This window comes from Macaca mulatta, chromosome 17, assembly GCF_049350105.2.
Source record: "Macaca mulatta isolate MMU2019108-1 chromosome 17, T2T-MMU8v2.0, whole genome shotgun sequence".
In the NCBI taxonomy this organism is placed as follows: Eukaryota; Metazoa; Chordata; class Mammalia; order Primates; family Cercopithecidae; genus Macaca; species Macaca mulatta.
In genome coordinates this window covers 67487900-67512642 of record NC_133422.1, presented here as the reverse complement: position 1 = coordinate 67512642, position 24743 = coordinate 67487900, and the positions used below count along the sequence as shown (strand labels likewise).

Genomic DNA, 24743 nt, shown 5'->3' with positions numbered 1-24743 from the left:
TCTGAGACATGTCACTCGGCAATTACATCATTGTGTGAAAATCATGATGTAATTACACAAACCTAGATGGTATACCCTCTGGTATCCTATATGGGACAACCTATGGCTCCTAACCTATAAACCTATATGGCATATTACTGTACTGATTGCTGTAGGCAGTTGTAACACAGTGCTAAGTATTTGTATATCTAAACATATCTAAACATAGAAAAGGTACAGTAAAAAAAAAATATAGGTATATGTAAGATATAAAATGGTATACCTATTTAGGACATTTACCATGAACAAGTTGGCAGGACTGGAAGCTGGCTCTGGGTGAGTCAGTAAGTGGTTAGTGAATGTGAAGGCCTATATTACTGTGCACTACTGTAGGCTCTTATAAACACTATACACTTAGGCTACGTAATTTCACTATGATGTTACCATGGCTGTGTCCCCAGGCAATAGGAATTTTTCAGCTCCATTGAAATCTTACGGGATCATCATGATATATTTGGCCATTGTTGACCAAAAGTTATGCAGCACGTCATTATAATTTTGATGTCACAAAACATTACTCATTTGATTCTCCCCACCCCTGCCAACCATTTAAAAAACTTTGCCGGCTAGGTGCAGTGGCTCACGCCTGTAATCCTAGCATTTTGGGAGGCCGAGATGGGTGGATCACCTGATATCAGGAGTTCGAGACCAGCCTGGCCAACATGGTAAAACCCCATCTCTACTAAAAATACAAAAACTTAGCTGGGTGTAGTGGCAGACGCCTGTAATCCCAGCTACTTGGGAGGCTGAGGCAGGAGAATCACTTTAACCTGGGAGGCGGACGTTGCAGTGAGCCGAGATCGCACCACTGCAGTTCAGCCTGAGCGACAAGAGTGAGACTCTTGTGGTGTTCATGGTTAGTGTGTTGAAGATGAGCCAGGTACATAACGCGGCACATTTTCTGCAGGTCAGCAGTAATATTTCAGGGTACAGTTGAGGAGGAAAGAAGAAAATGACACATTGATAACATAGGTCTTTATTTCCTAGGGGTACATATGAATTATTCCTTTTTGAATGAGACAGTTTTTAAAAGTTGATTTATAAATACAAAAATACATTCTCCAAAGATAGTATTTCCAAACTCTTATATACGCATCTACTCCCAACATGGATATAAGTTTTTTTTAAAAAAATAGTTGTATATAACATACATATCTGCCCCAGTGTTACTTCACAGGCCTATGCCCTACAGGAACTCCACTCTCCGAGCCCCACTTTTTCTCTTCGTTCTCCCACACTCTTATTCTCCCACATCCCTACCCACGTTTGAGCTGGAAAGGATGTCCCTACCCTAGGCATGAGGTATATTATTCTGGGCACCACACATTTGCCCCATAGATAACAATACATGTGATGATGTCGCTAGTACTACCTTTCCAGTATTTACATATTTAAAAGTAGTAACTAGAACAGTTATCACAGGAACTAAGAATTTTCCCCACAGAGGTGAACAGTTTAAGAACTAACATTTCAGGAAACCTGTTTAATTTCCTTTTGTGTATCTTCGATAAGTTTTATATCTAAGATTTCTGGGTTATAATTCATCTGTATGTTCAAGCTTTTATGTAAAAATATATAGGGCCTTCAGTTTTAACATAGTTTCTTCACATGTTCTCAGAACTGCTAAATTCAGTGCTATCAGGAAGGCTTAATAAGTAGTTCATTGACCCTGTCAGATAGGAGCACTCAGCTCTGTCACAATTTGTTGTTAAACACATCACTCAATGTAAAGTATAAAAATATTTATTGATAAAAAATAAATTTATAATTCAGCAACTTGAAGTTCCAGGAGCATTTCCGTTGTTCCTATGTCAGTAAGCCCTTGATTTTTCACATTACGGAGGGAAAGCGAAAAATGTTACTTGAAGTAATTTTTTCCCCAGTCACCATCACATTGATCCTGTGCACAACGATATATGTGAGGAACTCTTAAGCTTAGTCTTTGATTCTTATTCTATGGACTGCTGCACTGAAAAGGACTTGCTGTTTTCATCCAACACCTCTGTGTTGTGTGGTCTTCCTGTGAAAAAGAAGACAACACCTCGTTTTCAGTTTAAGTAGGACCACTCAAGGATGCAATTATCGGAACTGTTTTTAAAACCTAAAAGCACGTTTCTTTAGCTGAACTCTGAAGGTACAGTAAAGATGCAGTATTTTATAAATCAATATTCTGTATCAAAAAGAATTCCAACGCTTCGAGAGGCCAAGGTGGGAGGATCGCATGAGCCCAGGAGTTTGAGACTAGCCCTGGCAACATAGTGAGACCCTGTCCCTACAAAAAATTTTTAAAAGCTGGGTGTGGTGGCACATGCCTGTAGTCCCAAGCTAGTCGGTAGGCTTAGGTGGTAAGACTGCTTGAGTCTGGGAGTGGGCTGTGGTCATGCCACTACACTCTAGCCTGGGTGACAGAATGAGACCCCGTCTCAAAAAATAATAATAATAATAAAATTTTAAAAAATCCTCCATGTATCTCTACTTATGTTTAGATAGATAACTACATCTGAAACAGGATGGATTTTGTTCAGGTTAATATTAGAAGAGACCTTCTCTGAGACTACTTACAACAGAAAGGCAATTTGCTCGTACTACATACAACAGAAGGGAAAACTAAGGTGGCCTCCCTATCAAACTTTGGTTGCACATTTTGCTGATATTTATAGTATTTTATAAGAAACTGGCATACAACAGCAGTGCGAGGTGGTTCACACCGGTAGTTCTAGCTACTCAGGAGGGTGAGGCAGGAGGATTGCTTGAACCCAGCAGTTCAAGGCTGCAGTGATCTATGATTCTACGACTGCACTCCAGCCTGGGTGACTTAGAATAAGACCCTGTCTCAAAGAAAAAAAGAAAAAGAAGAAATGGCATACAAGGCTGTGCATGTTGGCTCATGCCTGTAATCCCAGCACTTTGAGAGGCTGAGGCAGGAAGGCTGCTTGACACCAGGAGTTTGAGACCAGCCTGGGCAACACAGTAGGCTGTGTCTCTACAAAAAAATAAAATACAAAAGAAATTGGAATATAAAATTAAAGACTGTCCTGACTAGTGCCTGAAATTATGAGTTTCTTCAAGTAGGAATATATAACCTTCATCTGGAGGGTTCAGTGAATGCCCTCATCAAATATATGCTACCTTTGCACACTCTGTAGTATGTAAGATACTTGTGTTACTATATTCAGAGTAAACAAAATATTTCAAGGCTATTGGATTTCAAGAAAATAGGCTTTACCTTTTAGTGTTTTAAATTTCATATAGTTTCTCAATAGTACTATTGTCTAATAATTGAAATTTTATATTTCTAATCTAAACAATATTAGGTTTTCTCTATATTTTCTCTGTACCTTCATATTAAATGCTTGAGATATACTCTCAACTTCACAGGTTTGTGCATCACTTTCTTTGCAGTAACTTTCTGCACCAATTGTATCCGTAATATTGCTTCCACAATTCTGCGTATTATAGCCACTATCCATCTGACAGGAGAAAAAAGAAAAAAATATATTGTGAGGAACTTAAAAGTCAAATATTTAAATAAGTAAACCACTATAAACTGTCACTCACTACATCTGAACGATCCTAACATGATCATGTTGAACAAAATTCAAAAGTAATGCACAACTATAAAAGGTAGTTCTGCATAGTACTGATTATTGTAGTCATTTTATAATTCCTTCCAATGAAATATATCTTGTAACTTCCTTAAGAATCAGTGAATAGTCTACTGACAAAATGCTTTCCTGTTACTTTGTGATCATACCTAGTAGACGACAGTGAGTATTACAACTAACTTCACCTTCCAAGGCATTTTCCAGGCTTGTCTCTAAATGGCTTGGACGCAGCTCTAAATAAAATCTACCAAAAAGGCATGCTGCCTTTAAAAAGGTTATACTATATTCACACCTAGTTGTTCACAATCATGCCACATATATAATGGCTCTAGATGTTAATTCAGTTTTTCATATTAATAAAAATTGTAGCATCCTAAGATACACTTTTTCAGTGCAAAAGAACAAAAAAGAAAGATTCTAGCCAATTTCCAGCTTGACATATATAACACTTATTGAGTGTCTCTAAAAAGGCCAGGCACTATCTGTATATATTTAATATCTTTTTCTCCTTTCGACAACCCTATTACTTTACTAGAGAAGGAAATTAAGGCTTAGAAAGGTTAACTTTCACAGTGTCATCCAGTGATGAGGTGATGAAGATGTGAGACCTCAGTCCAGGTTCTGTTCACTGCACAACACTCCATTTACCTGTATAATGCTGAGCACCAAAGAAAGCAATCCACAAGGGAATCACTTTGCATTTAAGCCCTCCCTGCAAGTTAGCATCAGAGGGAAGGAAAAAGCTGACTCTCATTTTGTTTCCCTCACAAAGGTACAGACTAGCCGAGAAAATGCAGTCTATCAGTTATAATCCTGATACATATCTGGATACACATCTGCTTACTACTGGAGGTCATGTTCCATTAGAACAAAAGTCTTGTGACGTATAGCATTTTTGGGGGAAAGCCTTGTTCTGCTATCATTCAATAGCTACTTGATCAAAAACATAAATGTCAGATTGCTCCCAGAGATTCTGCCAATAGTTCTTCCTTCTAATATTCATCACTGCCAAATAGCTGGCTTATAATGCAATACTAATATGTAACTGGATATATATGGAAGGAAAAGTTACTCATTAGTACAGCAGAAGTAAGGCATGTAGGGAGTTTGTCCCACACTATGGGAAGAGCAGGATCCATGGGAGCCAAGTTGAGATGGTGGCTGACTTCACTGTCTCTCATCTAGACTTCTGCTAATGTCAGTGCCTAATGCGTACCAACCAGGCAACAGATACCTTGTTATCCCCCACAGGCATCAAGGTAGGCATCAATCTCACTTTATAGCTAAGAAGGATGAGGGGATACAAATTAAGAAGTCCTGTTCTATTCACTGCTATGTAAATCTTGCCTTAAGATCCCACAGCCTGGAAATAAAAGAACTCGAATTCAAACTTGGTTCTCATTGCAAACTTTACATTCCAGTTGGGCAATGGTGCCTTTAAATGGTGTCTCTATGTCAGTCATCTAACATGCACTTTGTTACTAAATTTATTTTTCTACCACATAAATCAGACGTTATTGTCTTTTAAAACATTTAATTGGCAACAGTTGTGCCCTGTGATAACATTCCTTGACATCTGGGCCCAGCACTTTAGCCCTTCCCTCATCATTCTCAGTCCCCCTTGTTTGTTACCATTCAGAGGACCTTGCCTCCCGTTACTACTTACGTTTTTGCTTTCATTATTATTTTAAACTGACACACAATTACACACATTTATGATGTATGTGATAGTTTGATATGTTTACAATGTGTAATGATCAAATTGGGGTAATTAGCATATCCATTAACTCAAACATTTATCATTGTGTTGGGAACTTTCAAAATCTGCTCTTCAAGCTATTTGAAAATATACCATAAATTGTTAATTACACTCACCCTATAGTGTTATAGAACACTAGAATGTACTCCTATCAAGCTGTACTTTTGTATCCATTAACCAACCTCTCCCTATCCCTGCTCCCCCTACCCTTCTCATCCTCTACTACCCACCACTATTCTACACTCTTCTATGAAATCAACCTTTTTAGCTTCCTCATATAGAAGTGAGAACATGTGGTATTTATCTTTCTGCGCCTGGCTTATTTCACTTAATGTCCTCCAGTTCATCCGTGTTGCTGCAAATGTAAGGATTTCATTCTTTTTTATGGCTGAGTAGTATTCCATTGTGTATACCACATTTTCTTTATCCATTCACCTATTAATGGACACTTAGGTTGATTCCATATTCTGGCTATTATGAATAGTGCAGCAATAAACACTGGAGTGCAGGTATCTCTTTGACATACTGATTTCCTTTCCTTTGGATATATACCTACTAGTGGGATTGCTAGATCACATGGTAGTTCTATTTTTAGTTTTTTGAGGAACTTCCATAATAGTTGTACTAATTCATATTCCCACCAACAGTGTTCAGGCACTGTTTACTATTATATTAATCACAATGATCATGCTAATATCCTGTAATCCTATTATTATCCCCATTTAAAGAAGAGTAAACAAGCTGAAAGAAACTGTCACTTTCTGGGATTTATAAAGCTAATGGAGCTGGGCTATAAACTGAAATCTGCCACTACGGTTTCCCAAGCCCATGTTCTTTAATGCCATGCTCGCCCCTCAACTAAATACATTTGCACCCACACCCATCCTGGCACCCTGGCCTTTAAACATGGAGGAGTTACTGTGGGTACTCCTATCAGGGCTCAGATTCTACCCCCTCTTGCATGCCTCAGTTCCCTCAATTATAAAACAGATCACAATTTGACAGATGACGATATCTATTATCTAGTAAGAGAAGTTAAAAAATGAATGGAATATCCCTGCAAGTGTAATCAAGTATAGATTGTTTGACAAGTTAGTAGTGACAATTATGGGAGAATATGCTACCCACAGCTTCCAAAGGTTAGTTGGATTGGATGATGATTAAGGTGTATTTCAACAAAAGTATTTTTGTAATTCCTCTATAAATGCTCTGCTAAAAAAGAGAGAGAGAAAGTGAAAAAAAGGCAGAGAGTAAAAGAAGCAAACAATGCCTTTAAGGCATATACTTTTAAGCCTGTATGTGCTTTTTTCTATTTATGAAACCAACTTCAGAGAAGCAAAAATATGTAAAAGTGATTCTAGTATAATCTTTTTTGAGCAATGAAGCTGTAAGTCAGGATAGGCAACAGAAGCATAAAAATATGAGCAAAATACTATATTTAATTTTGGGTCATTTAGAATCCTTCCCGGAGTTTTAACTTCAGCATGCCAAAACTGACACCACCAAAGCCTTATAGGGTTGGTGTGAGAATTAAATGAATTAATAAAGTAGTTAGAAGAATGCCTGGTATATCAAAATACCATGTGAGTATTAGCTATTATTATGAGTCAGTATTAACTTTTGGATTAAACAACATGGACTCTAAAGCCAGACTGCCAGGATCAAATCTCAGCTCTTCCACTTACTACTTGTATAGAAACTTTAGGTAATTTACTTAACCTCTCTGACCCTCAGTTTCCTCATCTGTAAAACAGGGATAACAGTATACATACCTCACAAGATTGCTGTAAAGATTCAACAAATTAAAACATGTAAAGGTCTCAGAATAGGACTTGGCATATAGTAATGCTACATCAGTGTTAGATGTTATTGCTATCCCCTTCTGATATTTGAAGTTCCTTCAAAATTCTCAGCTCAAAGAACACAAAAATGAATGGAACAAATGCCTTTCCAAAGTGCTGATTATGAAGTATATGTATCTGTCAAATGAATCAGGTTTTCCAGTTGTTGGAGACATTGCAAAATTGGAAATGTATAATTTCATGAAAAATGTTGCTATAAATCACATTTCTAAAAGAAAGGTACAAAAATGCATACATAAAAAAACTCTAAGGTCGGGCACGGTGGCTCACGCCTGTAATCCCAACTACTCAGATGGCTGAGGCAGGAGAATCCCTTGAACCCGGAAGGTGGAGGCTGCACTGAGCCAAGTTCACGCCACTGCACTCCAGCCCGGGTGACAGAGTGAGACCCCATCTCAAACCCCCCCACCAAAAAAAAGGGGCTCTAAACTCTGTTTATCCCCCCTAAATCACATAAAGGAAAAACAAAAATGATTTTAGTTTTAGAATACAAATACTATACCAGACCTTGCATGTTTTGGGGGACTGGATCCACATAAAACAGTGATGAATTCTGCCTGATGCTAGCAGGAATTATTTCTCTAGAGCAGGCTAATTCCTTTTCTGCCATCATCTTTTCCTACTCCATATAAATATCAGTTAATGTGAATATAAAATATGACTTATCAGTCATATTAAAATAAATTTACTCATATCACTTGGTATTGATATTTTTAAAAAATATTATATAATAGTCCTCATGTTTAATCCATTATCTTTCTTACACTATAATCTTACAAAAGAAAGGATAAAGAACACCAAGGCAGTGAGGAAGGGGCTATAGAATACTAAATACCTTACCTGAATGTTACTGCTTTCACAAGGAATGACACTGCTTTCAGCAAGAGGTGACATGCACATATGAGAGTTTTCAATACTGAAGGCAATGCCACTCACAAAATCAGTCATGGGTAAACTGCCATTATCAACCGGCTCCTTAATCCAAGTGTTCTCATCTGCTATCTCTATAGGATCAACCATTTCCACAGTGTTATTGTCTTTTTCCCTTTCAACATCCTGCAACAGTGCTAATTCTTTCTCGGAAACACTGGACTGATTTTGTGTAACAGACACGGCAGTCACAACCAAATGTGTACCATGTGTAGAAGCCTCACTACTAAACTGCTGTAGGTGTATTCCCGCAGCATCCATGGCTGGTGATGAGACATCTGTGGAAGGAATAGTCTCTTTATCTTCCTCATCTTCACCTTGAGTCTCAAGAGTAAAAGGTATCTGAATCAGTGAGGTCCGATACTGAGTACCACCTCTATACATCTCAAGTCTCATAGGAGACCAATTTTTAATTGGCGAGCAGCCATCTATATAAGGACTTCTGATACACGGATTAGTAATCCCATTAGAATTTGTTCCAGATGAAGCATCAGGAGAATGAACAGTAAACTTCCGTTGTTCTGAAAGGTGGGAAGGGAAAAAAATCATGTCATAAAAACATGAAAATGGAAAAGTCAGTACTAAATGGTAATCATGTTTCATGCCAGGAAAAACTATTTCTCTAACAGTTGTATTGTTTACCAAAGTGAAATTCTGATGTCAAAAACAATAGCACAAATGGATGTGTCTTAATAAGCAGGATGAGGCTCTTAAAAAATAATTTCTTTGGCACTGTCTTTTTTTTCTTCTTTTTTAAAAATATGGTCTCACTCTGTCACCCAGGCTCACTCTGAGGTGATCCTCCCACCTCAGCCCCAAGTTAGCTGGAACTACAGGCGTTCCACCATGCCTGGCTAATTTCTGTTTTGTTTTTTGTTTTTTTTTTTGTAGAGATGGGGTTTCACCATGTTGCCCAGGCTTGTCTTGAACTCCTGGGCTCAAGCAATTCACTGGCTTCAGCCTCCCAAAGTGCTGGGATTACAGGTGTGAGCCATCGCATCTGGTCACTTTCTCTTTTAATTAAATTATTTTACTCACTGAGAATTATTTGCTTATGAGTATATTGCTATTGTACTAAAATTGTTCATATACAATGAAAATCCCTAGCAAATCAGCTGAAACCTACAACTTAACAGCTGTACCTGGCAAATGAAAAATGTGAAAATACATGTGTTTATGTAAAATGCCATAAGCAACACGAAAAAACAAACAAAAAACTGGAAAATATCTGCAACAATAAAGAGCCTAACAATGATAATCAGAATGATAAAAATGCTTTAAAACTTTAAAAAATACTTTTTGTAACTTAATTAGCTTAATAAAAAGTTTTAAAAATGGACAGAAGCACATAAACAACCTTTCCAATGGTAAACATGCAAATGAAAAGTGTTCAGCCACATAAAATAATAAAAATATGAAAGTTAAAGCAAAGGAAGGTCATTCATTTAATAGTAACATTGGTTTGAACTAACAATTCCCCCTAAAAACCATAAATGACAATAAATATTTGGGAAGAGCTTAATGTCATTAGTGACCAAAAATACAAAATTTAAAGCAGTGAGAGATCTTTTTGTAATATGCCAAATTTGTAAACATCAAAAATCATAGCAGTGATTCTCGCTGGGAAAAAATGACTTTCTTACAAACCACTGATGAAAATTTCAATTGGTACAAACTTTTATGAGGAAACTTTGGCAAGATTCATCAAAAGCCTTAAAAACATTCACCCACTTTGACCAAATAAGTTCACTTCTGAGAATTTAATCTAAGGATATAAACATGTATAATATCATGTATACATAAAGATATTAGTTTTGTGACAAAGAAAACTTAGAAAAATTTAAATGTTTATCAGTGGTTGAAAACAAATGATGCATTCATATGAAATATATAGCAATTCAAAGTTGTGCTTTGAGACAATTATAAATGACTTGAACAATCTATGAAAATACTCATAGAATGCTTTGTGAAAACAGCAGGATCTAGAACCATCTATATACATGTATGTACATGTATGCAACCGTATGTGTATATGCATATATACACAAAGACAAGCAAAACAGAGTTTTCACTTTTCCAATTTTTTGTACTAAGAAGTTTTTAAAAACTGTGAGTAGTTTTCAAAAAGTGCTATAATTTTTTCAAAGAGAAATTCATGTATTGCAGAGAGAAATGTGTAAATTTCCACACATCATGTTTACATTAAAAACCTTAATCAAATATACCTATACAAAATGTGAATATTACCAAAGTCTAAACCTACAGGTCAGAAGGCATATGAAACCAACTTGTCTCTAAAATTGCTATATTTCTTTTGATAGTGTTTGATGTATATATTGCTAATTAAAGTAACCGTATTTAACACTACAGTAGAAATTGGTTGAGAATTTCAGCCTTTGAAGGTAAATTGGTCTTTTATTTAAAATTTAAAGTTTCTAAATATTAGAAGGTTAGTGATCATTTTGAGCTCTATCATTATGACAAATTAAAAGAATCTCTGTAATAACAAATATTGATAGTATAAAACTTTTAACTAGGTATTTCAGTATGAGACATACCTGAGAGTGGGGTCTTTCCTATCTGAAATTCAATTGGTGAGAAAGTGGGTGAAGAAACAGGTGAAGGACTAGTTATGCTTCCCAAGCTGTATTTTTTTGCACTAGCCTGAATAGGGCTAGAAGAAAACTGCCCCTGTAATAAAATTAGATAGTAAATAAATGTGTATGGTTCTCTTCCTTAACTCTTATGCTGCATGCTATTTATCATGGTCTTCAAAACACACTTATAAACTAGGAAGAGTTCACAAGAACCACCAAAAGACACCTTGCAACAAGGACAACTAAGAAGATTGCTACAAAAATTCTGAAATAGTACTGAATATGTTAGTCAAAATACAAACACATTGTATTTGAACAAACCATTAAGTTTCACACTAAACAACCATCTGTGAAAAACGTTTAAATAATTTACTGTTAATGCCAAGCCAGTTGTAATATACTGTAAATCTCACATACGTTAGTAAATAACCTATGCTGAATTTCCTTGAGACTCATGATAAATCCAGTCATCCTGTACACATCTAAATACAAAATTGGAGAGTCTGACCTAAACATCCCTATGACTAATGATAACATATGAACTAGAGTTAGTTTCTGTGAAGCATAATACTCAAAAGACAACCATCCCTCCTTCTGAAAGCAATCTGGGCAGCTCGGTCCAACTACATCTCACAGGGGTGTCCAGGGGAGAGAATACAGTCATGAGTTCTTAGTTTCTGTTTCTGGTTGGGCCAGTAAAGGCCCTTCCTCTTCCCTCTTTTCCACTTATTACTAGAGACAGAAACCAAAAACCATGGCTTCAGGCTGCGGAAAGCCTAAGATAGAACAACAACAAAATAATGTGGGTTGGACAAGCTTGACAGCAAATTACCCAACTGCTTTTTAGTATACTTCTCACCGAACTTGGTGTCTGCAAGGGGCTCCTACACTTTACAGGAGACAAATCTATTGAATAAAACATCTCAAGTGATGTTTGAACACCACTATGAGGACTTCTGGGAGAAGCTGAAGGTAAGGAGTCAGAGATGCTTCCGTTCCCATCTAAAAACAGCTTTCTTCTGAGGGATGAAGAACTGAGGTTTCCAGGAGATTGATCTGCAAATTCATCAGCTCTAAAATAGTCACCTATATTTAATAATAGGAGAAAAGGCAAAGCTAGTCATTTTAAAGAGCAATTATACTTCTGTTACTCAACTTTTCAGAAGCCAGCATGCACTTCATGTTTGAATTTTTTCCCCAAAAGAGGGAGTTTAATTGCATATGTGATGTTTTACATCTTAAATTATTCCTTAGTTTTTAAGTGCTACATTGTGAGTATAATACCAATCAAATGTTTATAGTTTCTGTTTATAGTTTCTGTCTATATATTACTTATAGTAATAAAGTTCATTATGATAATAAGGCTAATTCAAACCATGTTCAAGAAAAAGAGAAATTTCAGGACAGTTTCCCCACTTCTTTAGAAAGAGGTACTGCCACATATTTCCCATGTTACCATTTACAAAAAGCCAGCCAAACGAAACCTTTGGTTCAAGTTATTAAAGGTTTAAACAAATACAGTATTTACCTAATATATTTTCTAAATTAAAATCCACAGGAAGAGACAGCAATGTCTGACAAGCAGCTGGAAACAAGAAAATAAATAAATAAATTCAAACATGGGATAAATCAATGGAAGTATACGATATGCAATTCAGCATGTGCTGCCCAGTCAACCATCTCCCCGTGATGTTCGAGCCACACGGAATTATGGAATTATTCTATTTCTGCATTCTATTACATACCCTGCCACATCTTTCTAGAAGTGGTTTCCCACACTCTCTGCCACTAGTGTAAACGTGTTAATAGTAAAAGTTAACTCCTGGCTCTGGTACTGGCACTTGAAAAGGAAGCCAGCCTATATCTGGGGGGAGATTTCTCACATTAACCAATTTTCAAAAGAATGCTTTCCAAGACCAGAAATCAATTCACATGCTTTGAACAAGAAAACAAAACACTACAGCCATTTCTAAAACACGGCTGGATGCACCTGTTCTACTATACTTATTTGTAAAGGTCAGCTCTCATATGGTTATTATGCAGCTCATTCAAAAAATCCAAACAGGCCAGGCTTGCTGGCTCACGCCTGTAATCCTAGCACTTCGGGGAGCCAAAGCGGGTGGATCGCTTGAGCTCAGGAGTTCGAGACCAGCCTGGGCAACATGGCAAAACGCTGTCTCCTACAAAAAATACAAAAATTAGCCAGGTGTGGTGGCGGGCGCCTGTAGTCCTAGCTACTGAGGAGGCTGAGGTGGGAGGATCACTGGAGCTCGGGAGGTCAAGGTTGCAGTGAGCTCTTGATTGTACCATTGCACTCCAGCCAGGGTGATAGTAAGACCCTGTCTCAAAAAAATAAAAATAAATTTAAAAAAAAAAAGGAAACAATTCAATTCCAGAGTAAAGTGTTACAACCTGAACTGGGTTTACAATCCAATTTAGCTTAATGTGGAACATACTTCTTTTCAAATTGTATTCATACTCACCATTGCTTTTCTCAGAATGAATGGTCAGCTTGTTTCCAACTGGAGAGTCACTATTTACGTTAGTGCCTGTAAGATATTTTAAGTGAAAAATCCTACATTTTATACTCTTCATTTGCTTTAGCATGACTTTTTCCAGAGTAAAAAATTAAGAAAGTGGGAACTTACTTTGCAACATTAAAAAAAATCTGCATATATAAGTATATATTTTGGCATGTTTCTATTATCTTTTTACCTTTGAGGGAATACAAGGATAAAACTAAAGGATTACCACAGCAAATAAGGAGGCACCAAGCAATACTTTTTTTACATTTTTCTTTAAATAATTGTATATATTTATGGGGTACAATGTGATGTTTCAATACATGTATACACTGTGACAAGAGAAAATCAGGCTAATTAACATATCCATTGCCTCAAACATTTTTCATTTCTTTGTAGTGGGAACAATTAAAATCCAGTTTCAGCAATTTTGAAATGTATGACACCTCATTAGCAGCTATAGTTACCTGCCTGTGCCAACAGATCACCAGAACTTATTCCTCCTGTCTAACTGAAACTTTGTACCCTTTGACCAATATCTCCCCCACAACCCCTCCTCCCTACTGTCTGGTAACCACCCCTCTATTCTCTACTTCTAAGAGTCTGACTTTTTTAGATTCTACATATAAATGAAATCATTCAGTATTTGTCTTTCTGTGCCTGGCTTTTTTCACTTAGCATAATGCCCTCTAGATTCAGATATGTTGTCACAAATGACAAAACTTCCTTTTATAAGGCTGAATAGTATTCCACTGTGTGTGTGTGTGTGTATATACATATATACACACACATATATACACACATATATATGTGTGTATATATACATTTTAAAAGATCCATTCATCTGTTGATGGACACTTAAGTTGATTCCATATCTTGGCTGTTGTGATTAATGTGCAGCAATAAATATGAGAGTGCAGATATCTCTTTGAAATACTAATTTCAGTTCCTTTGGATAGATATGCAATAGTAGGACTGATGAATCCCAAAGTAATATATTTTTTTTAAGGAAATGATGGTTACTCTTCATGATGTCAACCTTAAAAGGTCAGGGATACCTTTTATCTATCCTCAATGTCCTCAACAGATTAAAATGCCAGATTATTTGGACAAAACCTGAAATTTCATCCATAAAACCATACAGTTTCTTTCACAGCAAGAGTTAAAAATACGGGTGCAAATTATTTTAACTCTAAAGTTTTATAAGGTGAAAAATCTCCAGATTAAAAAAACTCAAAAACTAAAACCATGTCAAAAAAGACTAATATAAGCAAGATAAAAAGGAAGAAAAAGCAAGGGGACTAAACAATCGCCCCCCCCCCGCCCCCAAAACCAGAAACAACTCAGGAATTCTAAAATAAAACAACAAAATAGAGTACAGTAACCTAACAATCCTAAATTTTAAAATGGGTAAGTGGGTTGCTGAATAAGTTAAAGTTCCCTGTTAAATACTATCAAAATGGGTAAATAAAGAAAATTTTGGATGCAGATGACTTTGTCATCGCATGCAGAGTGACCTTCTACAAGACAGATGTAATTAATACTCTCTCTGCCTAAAACCCTGCAATAGTCTTTAGGATAAAATCTAAACGCTTCAATGGCTTACAAAGCCCTTCGAAACCATATCTATTTCTTTAGCATGGTTGCCATCTAACTAAATGTTATTTGAGTACCTAAAACAAACAAACCAGAAACAGGTGTCTCTCTCATCTCTAGGTATTATCTTATGCTCTGTCCTCCCTGCCTTTTCTCCCCTGCATTTCAAGAGTCTGACTCAAATCTCAGCTTAAATTTTATCTTCTGTCAGCATGCCTTCCTTGCCCTCTTCAGACCAGAAAGACACCTACAGCAACATTATCATATCACTTTTCAACTCTATTCCAAGTGTTTTGGTTGTTTCCCCTAGAAGGGCTTAGACAAATTTAAGACCACAATCAAATGAGGAAAAAAAATCGATGGATTTGATTGCACCAAAATAAGAATTTCTGTGCAACCCAGGATATCAAGAACAAACATTAATATACATATGACAGAATGGGAGATAACATTTGAAATGTTTAAGACCAATATAACTGCAATATATATGATATCTTAGAAATTAACAGGAAAAAAAAAGGTTAACAACTCCAACTGAAACATATCAATGAAATACAAATAGACATTTTCTATGAAATTTCAAAGGTCATTAGTCTATGAAGACAGAAGGAAAACTGAAACAATCATTTAGAATGTCAAATAACCTATAGGAAAGGCAAAGATGTAAAAGCTGGATAATGCCAAGGGCAGGCAGGGATGCTGGGACACAGGAACCCTAGGGACTGCTGGGGCTGTGCAGACTGTGCAGATATTCTAGAGAGCACTCTAATACTATGTAGTCAGATTAGGTAAAGATATATCCTATAACTCAGAAATCCTCTACCTGCATATATATCCCAGGGAAATTCTCACTCAAGTCCATAAAAAAAACACATGAGTATATGCGCTGAAGCACCTTGCTGCATAAATATTAATAATAGTAAATGCTACCAGCACAAGCTAACATGTATAAACAAAACCACTTTTCCCCTCATTCATCATTTTCTTTGTTAATCTTTAGGTAAATAACCAAACACTTACCATGTGCTAGGTACATGATCTTAGAGGCACCACAGTAACCATCACTTTATAGATAAGGAAACTGAGGCACAGAAAAGCTAAGTAACTCACCTAAAGTCACACAGCTAGTGAGCTTTTCTGGGTACAATTCGAACATAGATAATACTACACTAGAGTAAGGGTCAGCAAACTATGCTTCACGGTACAAATCTGGCCTTTCACCTATTTTTGTAAATACGGTTTTACCAGTACACACTTACATTCATTTACATATTGTCAGCGACTGCTTCTGTGGTACAGCAGTAGAGTGGAGTGGTTCCAATAGAAATTGTGTGGTCAGTAAAGGCTTAAGTATTTATTATTGAGTCCTTTACAGTTAAGGGCTGCCAACCTTGGCCCTAAAGTAGCACCCAATAGAACGTTTTCTGGGACGATGGAAATGTTCTCTATGTATACTACTCGATATCCACACGGCTATTGAGCACCTGAAATGTGAATATTGTGAATGGGGAACTCCATTTTTAAATTTAACTTTAAATTTAAATAGTCACACGTGGCCACAACTGTCAAGAACTATGAAGGGTCTAAGATTCTACCCAACTTGCCAACTAACAGGTGAACATGTCAAAGTTCCACTGGTGCTGGCTACAGACATGAGGCTTCTGGGGGCAAAGACAAAGGACTTCATTATTTTCAGCACAGCAGGCAGCATGAACTTAACGTTCCTATTAATTCCCTTTGCCCACGAGTGCCAAGAAGGTGACATGAAACAGCCCAGGGCAGTGAATTCTTGTATTGTGCATACAAGTTGGACTGTCTCATACAAAAAGCAGGGCTCATTCACCCCTGACACAGTTCCCAGTTCTATACCTCAATGTGGTTGATCCAGATATCCGCCTTATATAAATTTCTCCTGCTAACCACCTCCCTACGGGACAGCTACATACGGTCTACCTGACTGACCCCCCGACCCTCATACCTCACATGGACTATACAGACATGCCACAGTGACTACCTCTCCGTCACTGTGTGACCTCCTCAATGCAAGACTGCTTGCTTTAAACCCACCAACTAAAACCCTGTTTGGATAATGCCCTGGACCCAATAAAGGCGTTGGTCCATGGGTCCCTTTCTCTCTCTCCCTGACCTCCATGTGTCGTGTTCAGGCATGCTGTGTACTCCTAGGACTTGTAAGTAATAAAATTTTTATTTCCATCTTGTGTCTCTCCTAATCATGGGAGGGGTGCTCTCTTAACAGATTCTAAATTAAAATACCCAGGTGGCTGGTGGACACACAGTGGGTTTTCACACACAGCTTAGGAAATCCCATTCTTTTGTAAGAGACTGCAAACAAATCTGCTCTAGAGGGAGACATCATCTTTCTTATACTGGACAGCAAAACAAACTTACCCTCTGCCCTGGTGGGACACGGTATCTCTGCCTTCCAAGGATGTTCACAAGACGAACACCCTTGAAAAGATAGTTCGGAACAGAACCTGTCCCTGCCGCCCCATGAAAGGTGTGCAGAAATGTGAGACCTATGGAGAATTGTCTCCCAACAACACAGTAAACAGCACAGCTCTGGAGCCTATCCTATTAACCACTGCACTGTTATTGTGGGCTTGATTAGGTTTCAAAGAGTCTAAAGTATTTTTAGCATCTTCCAGATCTTGCATCACTTGAACTAAAACAGGATACTTGGAATACAAAATGTTATTTAAAAAATCACTTAAGAAGGTTGATTCATCTGTTGAAAAAATCCAGTAGTAAAGAATCTGGGGGTGAAAAACTAGTATCTATGAGAATGTCACCTTGGACACACAAATTTTAGAGCTAGGAGGGATGACAACGGACAACTCTAGTTCAATCCTTTTATTTTACAAAGAGATTGAATAATTTGATCAAAGTCACCTGTTTGGTTTATATAAGTGGGAAGTTTTACAATCCAGATTTCCATCTACTACTGCATGCTACCATTAATTCATAATGGCTAAGAATACAGTATCTGATGAGAATGCCTCATTTTGAATCCACGTTTTCTCACTTTTATCATCTCTGTAACCCTGGACAAATGCTCTCACCTTTCTAAAACTAGGTTTTCTTATCTATAAAATGGGGCCAATAACTGCACCTAGTTCATATGAGTTATAAGAAATTACTGAAAGCACTTAGCACTGTCCAGGCATAGAGAAAGTACTAACCCAGCTTACCTATTATTGTTGTATTATTATGCTTTTTTTTTTGGATAAAGAATGGAACAAATATTTCCTTTTATACTGAGAGCATAATTAAGGTGTACTACAATAGACAGTGTAATTCCACTGTGATGAGGGATGCATATATACAAGTGATGCCTGAATACTGCCTTAGAACCCGAAGAGCAGTGAGAACAAATATATGACAACCAATGCCTAGAGGTAGAAAGATATTTGATAAGCTTACAGGCTTCCCTTTAATTTCCTTAGTAATTTTGCAAATACTCAGCAATAATACACTGTCCCAGAGGTCATATTAAGTCTTCATCCTTTCTTTACCTTTATAAGAAATCAGCAAATTAGCAAAAGGTAACACAATTTAGGGTTTTATTTAAAATATTAACCTTCAAAATACTGCTAAAGTCATTAACAACTCATCTCTATATTCAATACCAACTATTTCTTCATCTATGGATTCTCTATAACCATCATTTTAACTGACATTCACAATAGTCATGAAGAAAAAGTTAAATTCAGAATAGAACAGCTAAAAAAAAATTCAATAAATTTTAGTCAAATTTTTAATTCCAACCCTAAATGGAGTTAAATTCTATGTTATCCAGAATTTTAAAGCAAGCTCCTTACAAAGCAGATACACTGGCACTTTGATTTTTATTCATATCATTTTTAGTACACTCACATTTATTGGAATGATATTGTGAAAGCTGTTTCCCTTCATGATCAGTCCAAGGAGAGGGTACGATGACATCTTTAGTGAAAAACTAGGAAAATTAAAGTCATACAATTAGGCATAAATTCCTCCAAAATGTGAGAAAGTACCTGTGTTTTTCCAAATAACTATTAAACATGTTATATACTAACTTTATAATTGTATGCAAAAATTTTAATACTTAAAAGCACAAATGACCAAAGGGAAAATGGAAGAAATTTAAAGTATATAAGAAGAGGAATCTTAATATTTCAAATCAACCAGTTAAATTTGAAACTTGCAAACTAAACTAAGAGGATTAATCATAGACAAAGTATTTTAAATTTCTTTCCCAGGTTTTTTTTGATGGGGTTACAAAAAAAAGGATGAAAAGGGAAGGAATATATTAAGACAGACATATGCAAGGAGGCCAGTATGAATGGTGGCACTGAAGCTGGCTTGTTTGTTCTGGCTCTCAAGATCTAATTATTAAATTTTCAAGAATTCTGTGCACCAGTTGTTAAAACCAATATTAAAAATAAAATTATGTAAACTTTCAATTAAATATATTAAAAATAAAGGTAACAAATATTCAAAACTCACCACTTGCTAATTATTTTATACATTTATCAACATCTGTGCTCTTGAGGTTAATAATGTCTTTTGTAGCTATATGGTGGAATTCCTAAATATAATGGTGTGCCACACTATTCTTCCTTTTCCATTCAGTGATGTCACACCAGTAGCTTGAAATTGGCCATGGTTGGAGTACTTACACTACGGATAGCAGCAGTCGCTATAAATCATACTCCTTCCATGACCAGAGAGCCAGTTGTTAAACATTTACCAGCACACTACTGGCCAGTATATTCAAATGGAGATAGAGCATTTGGATACTTTTCTTTCCTCTTTCATTTCTAACGCAGTATTTTCCCTTCCCTAGGTTTTGCAAGTAACCAAACACATTTTCTTCATATTTTGCTACACATATGACAAAGAGCCAATTTTCTTAACTAAATTACCCATGAATCTACGACGATTAAAAAAAAAAAAAAAAAAGGTGGACCGGGGCAGACAAAGACAATTACCAGAAAAAAAATTAAAGGACAGATAAACTTACAAAGTGATGCATAAATTAACTCAAAAGTAAAGAAATACAAACACAAAAAAGATCATTTTTAAAGTAATAAGAGTAGAATAAATTAAGAACTCTGATAATAATCAATATTGGAGATATGGAAAATTGAGCAGCGTCACACTGTAATCAGGAGTATAAAGTGGTATAACCTTTTAGGAGGTAATATGGTAAAATCTACTGAAACTGAAAATTCACAAAGCCTCTGACTTACTAAGTCCATTTCAAGAATATAAAGATATATATTCAAATCACTGCAGCATTATTTGTGACAGAAAAATAATCAACACAATTTAAACATCTGCCAATAGGGGCTAGGTTACTATGCTGTTGCTAAGAGAATGTAAAAATCTGTATATGCTGGTTATCAAAAATTTCTAAGAAAAATCATGAAGCAAAAAAAGGACGATGCAGTATGAGAATGATAATCCTATTTGTCAAAAATATTTTAAGGACATATGCTATTAAATACACAAAATTAATCTGAAAGTATACATAAGGAATGTTATAGTCATTACCCTCATGAAGTGGGATGGGGAAACAGGAGGCTTTTTATATTTTTTCTTTTTGTTTTTACTATAAGCATATGTTTATTCTATTTTCAAAAATATATATTGAAAAGAAACATATTTTCTTAAGTTTACCTGCTGGGTTTCCCTTTAAAATTAAGGATTCTTAAAGAAAGCATTTTTCTAAAATGTTGGAAATTTCGAGAGTCTGAGAATATTCAGGTGGGGAAGAACCAAGTGATTGAGTCAGAATGAAAACTGTGCAGTTACTAGATAGATAAATAAGTAGGTAATGTTTGGCAGGAGTAAACAGTCTTTTGGGGTACAGAAGAGCCAAGTATGGCTAAGGAATAGAGGAGGGTTGAGGGGGCTAGAGGGGCGGAAAAGGAAAAATCAGAAATGCTGCCATCACATAAAGACTTTCTGAGGAAAGAACTAGGTAAATAACCCTTACTTAGATGCTGGGCCAGGCACAGTGGCTCACGCCTGTAATCCCAGCACTTTGGGAGGCCAAGGCAGGCAAATCATCTGAGGTTGGGAGTTTGAGACCAGCCTGATCAAGATGGAGAAACCCCGCCCCTACTAAAAATACAAAATTAGCCAGGTGTGGTGGTGCATGCCTGTAATCCCAGCTACTCGGGAGACTGAGGCAGGAGAATCACTTGAGCCTGGGAGGCGGAGGTTGCGGTGAACCGAGATCACACCATTGCACTCCAGCCTGGGCAACAAGAGTGAAACTCCATCTCAAAAATGAAAAATAATAATAATAACCCTTATTTAGATCCTAAGAGAGGCAGTTGAACAGACAGAAAAAAAGCAAAAAACTTATTTTTATTTTTTTAAAAGCCTACCTATACCTTTCCTGCTTAACAGTAAGAGATTTTATTTCATGAATGTCTTAAAAATCCAAAGTATTAACAAAAAAAGATAAAGCCATTCCCAATGCCAATCTAGACTCTGAAGGCCTGAGAATATTCAACTTCCTCTACGTAAACTCCAACTTGAAACAAATTTGTGCTAATCAATATTTTGAAGGCACAAGGAAGACAGATTGTGCTAGGTCCTGAGAATGAAAGGATGAAGTACAGTATTGGCCAAAAAAGATTGCATCTAGGGGAGAGAAACACTAAACTGATCATTACAATAGTATACAAGTACTATGCAAGATACTGGGACAGCTGGAAATTATAGGTCTTAGGACAGTACAGAAGGGTGCTTTATATAGTTGGGACTGTGAAGGGCTTTGTGGGGAGATGGGACAGTGAAGGATTTGAAGAATGTCTTCCTAAAAGAAGTGATGTACATGCAGAATTGATGCTTAACTGGTTTAATGATCAGTAACAGTTTAAGTTACCTCTTCAATGGCTTTTTGTCTTTTGTCTTCCACATCTTTATCTATTCTATACAAAGATAAAGAAGAAAAATAACCATGCTATTACTTAAGCTTATGAACATTTAAAATAATAACCTTTCAAAGAAATAATCTCCCTCCACTGCAAACTGGCAAATGTTAAGCTCACTTTATAATAAATACTGGTGGTATCTTGTAACATTTAGTAAATAGCAGTATTCTGAAATTCAACAGTTAGCTATTAGGCTTACATCCCTCTTTTCCATTCAAAGTTTGAATGGAATGATGCTTTATTTCAAAAGACTTACATTGATATTAAATTGCTTTTAAAAATATAAATTTGATAAACTTTGTCCCTTAATACAAGTTAAGAAGTATTTAATTCAACATACATCTAAAAATTGTCCAAATTTTTTCTCTTCAATTATAACAAGTTTATCATGGCAATAATTTTAGAATCAACTTTTATTGTAAAATAGATGAGGATAGTTATCACAGTTCTAAACAGTCAAAAATATTAAATCTGAAATAAAACATTGACAATATAACATTTTTTCCAAATGAATTCTTTTTTTTCACTTTGATACAATCTGCAATTACTGCAACATAAACTTCTCAGCTACAAGATTTAATATAAAATTTCGGGTCCCAAGCACAAAGCATATACTTGCCAAGGACTCAGCAGTTAGCCTTCCAGGACCAATTCTTTATTCTATTACAGGAAAGAATGCTTGCCTTCCATCAATAAATTGGTAAGACATATTTTTGTTATAATTTACAATTATTTTGTCTCAGAATTTTTTCTTTAAGTTCAGGGGTACAAATACAGGTTTCTTATACAGGTAAACTTGTGTCATGGGGGTCTGTTGTACAGATTATTTCATCACCCAGGTATTAAGCCTAGAATCCATCAGTTATTTTTCCTGATCTCCCTCCTCCCACCCTCCACCCTCCACCAGCCCCCGTGTGTACTGTTCTCCTCTATATGTCCACGTGCTCTCATCATTTAGCTCCCACTTCTAAGTGAGAACATGAGGTGTTTGGTTTTCTGTTCCTGTGTTAGTTTGCTAAGAATAATGGCCTCCAGCTGCATCCATGTCCATGCAAAGGACACGATCTCATTCTTTTCGTGGCTACACAGTATTCCAGGGTGTGAATTTTTTTTTACATATAAACTTGCACATGGCTTAATAAAGCTCATATGAGAATGTACACATTTCAGAAATTAAGTAGATTTTTCAAGTGGGAGAATTATGAGAAAATAAACTACAGTATCAACCCACACATCCCAGCTTGAACAGTAGCCATTTTGAGGATAACAAAATGGCTCTTCATCTTATGGCTCTTCATCTTATCAATGGTTCTCTTGATCTTGTCATGGTCTTAACCAGGTCAAAATGGCAGCACATAATAAGCTTAGCAAATAGCAAGTAAGCTCTGAACTAGGATTACTGCGTTCAGAAACCTTTTGCTACTTCATCAGAGGGACTTTGAGAACCTGAAATACTCAGGTGATTGCTGGAAACAGTAAAAATCAATGTGGCCAAATATTCTAGAGTCAGATCAAAGAGGATTCTAAGAAGCCATCCAGGGGAGAGCACCCTGACCAGCATACACCAGTATGATGCATATGGGTACAGGTGTGGCCTGAATGTTGAGCCTTTGCAGGGTGGCAAAGGAAAGGGGACCTCCGGACTGGTCACCTACGTGGCCAAGACTCACTGGCTTACACTGGTATGCTTTACAGTTATAATTTTCTGTGTGGATGGTGGCATGAATAGGATGGGAAAAATTGAAGTAGAGGGCTAATATGTAAGAAGAAATACTGAAAGACATTGCCTGTTTCTAAGGATGAAACAAGATGCTCTGTTAAGAATATATTGACAATCCTTGGTAGAAGCCATAACCATTCATTGAATTATATTAATAAATTAAATTAAATTAGAATATTTTCCCACTCTTTTCCCTTCTTCTATATAATAAATCTATGTACTAAGAGACACCAAGATTATCTTTATAAACCTTTGCAGACAATATATCATTTAGTAGTAAGTACAGAAGCGTTGTGTTACAACTTTGTTCTAATTATATTTTTGACTCTTGACTCTTAACATCCTGCACTTCTTCAGTGTTTCTTACAGTCCCTCACAGTACTCAATATCTCTTGACTGATCAATATAATAATTGTCCATCATTCAATATATTGAAAAAATGAGACAAAATAATTAAGCATAATTAAGTTCGTGTGAAACAAAAAATTAGTCACCAATTTGGACTTTGTTTTTAGATATTCTCACTTTCTCTTTCAAAGGTATTATTTATTTATTTATTTATTTATTTATTTATTTTTTGAGATGGAGTCTTGCTCTGTCCCCCAGGCTAGAGTACAATGGCACAATCTCAGCTCACTGCAACCTTTTCATCCCAGGTTCAAGCGATTCGCCTGCCTTAGTCCCCCGAGTAGCTGGGACTACAGGTGTGTACCACTGCGCCCGGCTAAATGTTTTTGTATGTTTAGTAGAGATGGGGTTTCACCATGTTGGCCAGGCTGGTCTTGGACTCCTGACCTCAAGTGATCTGCCTGCCTCAGCCTCCCAACGTGCTGGGATTACAGATGTGAGCCACTACATCCAGCCTCAAAGGTATTATTTAAATTGAAGTTAAAATTCTTTCATGCTTTATCCTCATTCTGTTCCCTTCCTATTAACACTCTGGATGGACATTAATTTTATGAATGAATGGTCATCATGTTACCAAGCAAAAAGATGGAGGAGAAAAGCCAGTAAGTATTCACCAGAACATTTCAATATGTGTGCAACTTTGTGTGACTGAATTCTTAAGTCAAAGGGAAAAGGATTATCCTTTATTTTGGACTAACAACGTGTCTACCTTAGGACAGCAAATTAAAATCTGGTCATACCATGTATTTGATTTT

At 36.4% G+C, this 24743-nt stretch overlaps 1 protein-coding gene across 8 annotated transcripts in view; it reads right to left on the bottom strand.

Moving 5' to 3' along the window:
* Positions 1–999: 999 nt before the first annotated feature.
* The window catches only part of BORA (BORA aurora kinase A activator), a 28090-nt gene continuing 4346 nt past the window's right edge, over positions 1000–24743 (bottom strand). For 4 of the 8 annotated variants that reach the window (XM_028837564.2, XM_002808150.4, XM_028837565.2 and 1 more), the window contains 9 exons: positions 21812–21857; positions 18805–18886; positions 13276–13341; positions 12321–12377; positions 11652–11878; positions 10754–10886; positions 8106–8716; positions 3378–3509; positions 1000–2059 (listed from right to left, as the gene is read on the bottom strand). In XM_028837564.2, coding sequence (XP_028693397.1) covers positions 1994–2059; positions 3378–3509; positions 8106–8716; positions 10754–10886; positions 11652–11878; positions 12321–12377; positions 13276–13341; positions 18805–18886; positions 21812–21857 — 1420 coding nt within the window. In that variant the 3' untranslated portion in view covers positions 1000–1993. The remainder of the gene's footprint in view (positions 2060–3377; positions 3510–8105; positions 8717–10753; positions 10887–11651; positions 11879–12320; positions 12378–13275; positions 13342–18804; positions 18887–21811; positions 21858–24743) is intronic. The other 4 variants (XM_028837563.2, XM_077974347.1, XM_077974346.1 and 1 more) reach the window with 3 other exon arrangements.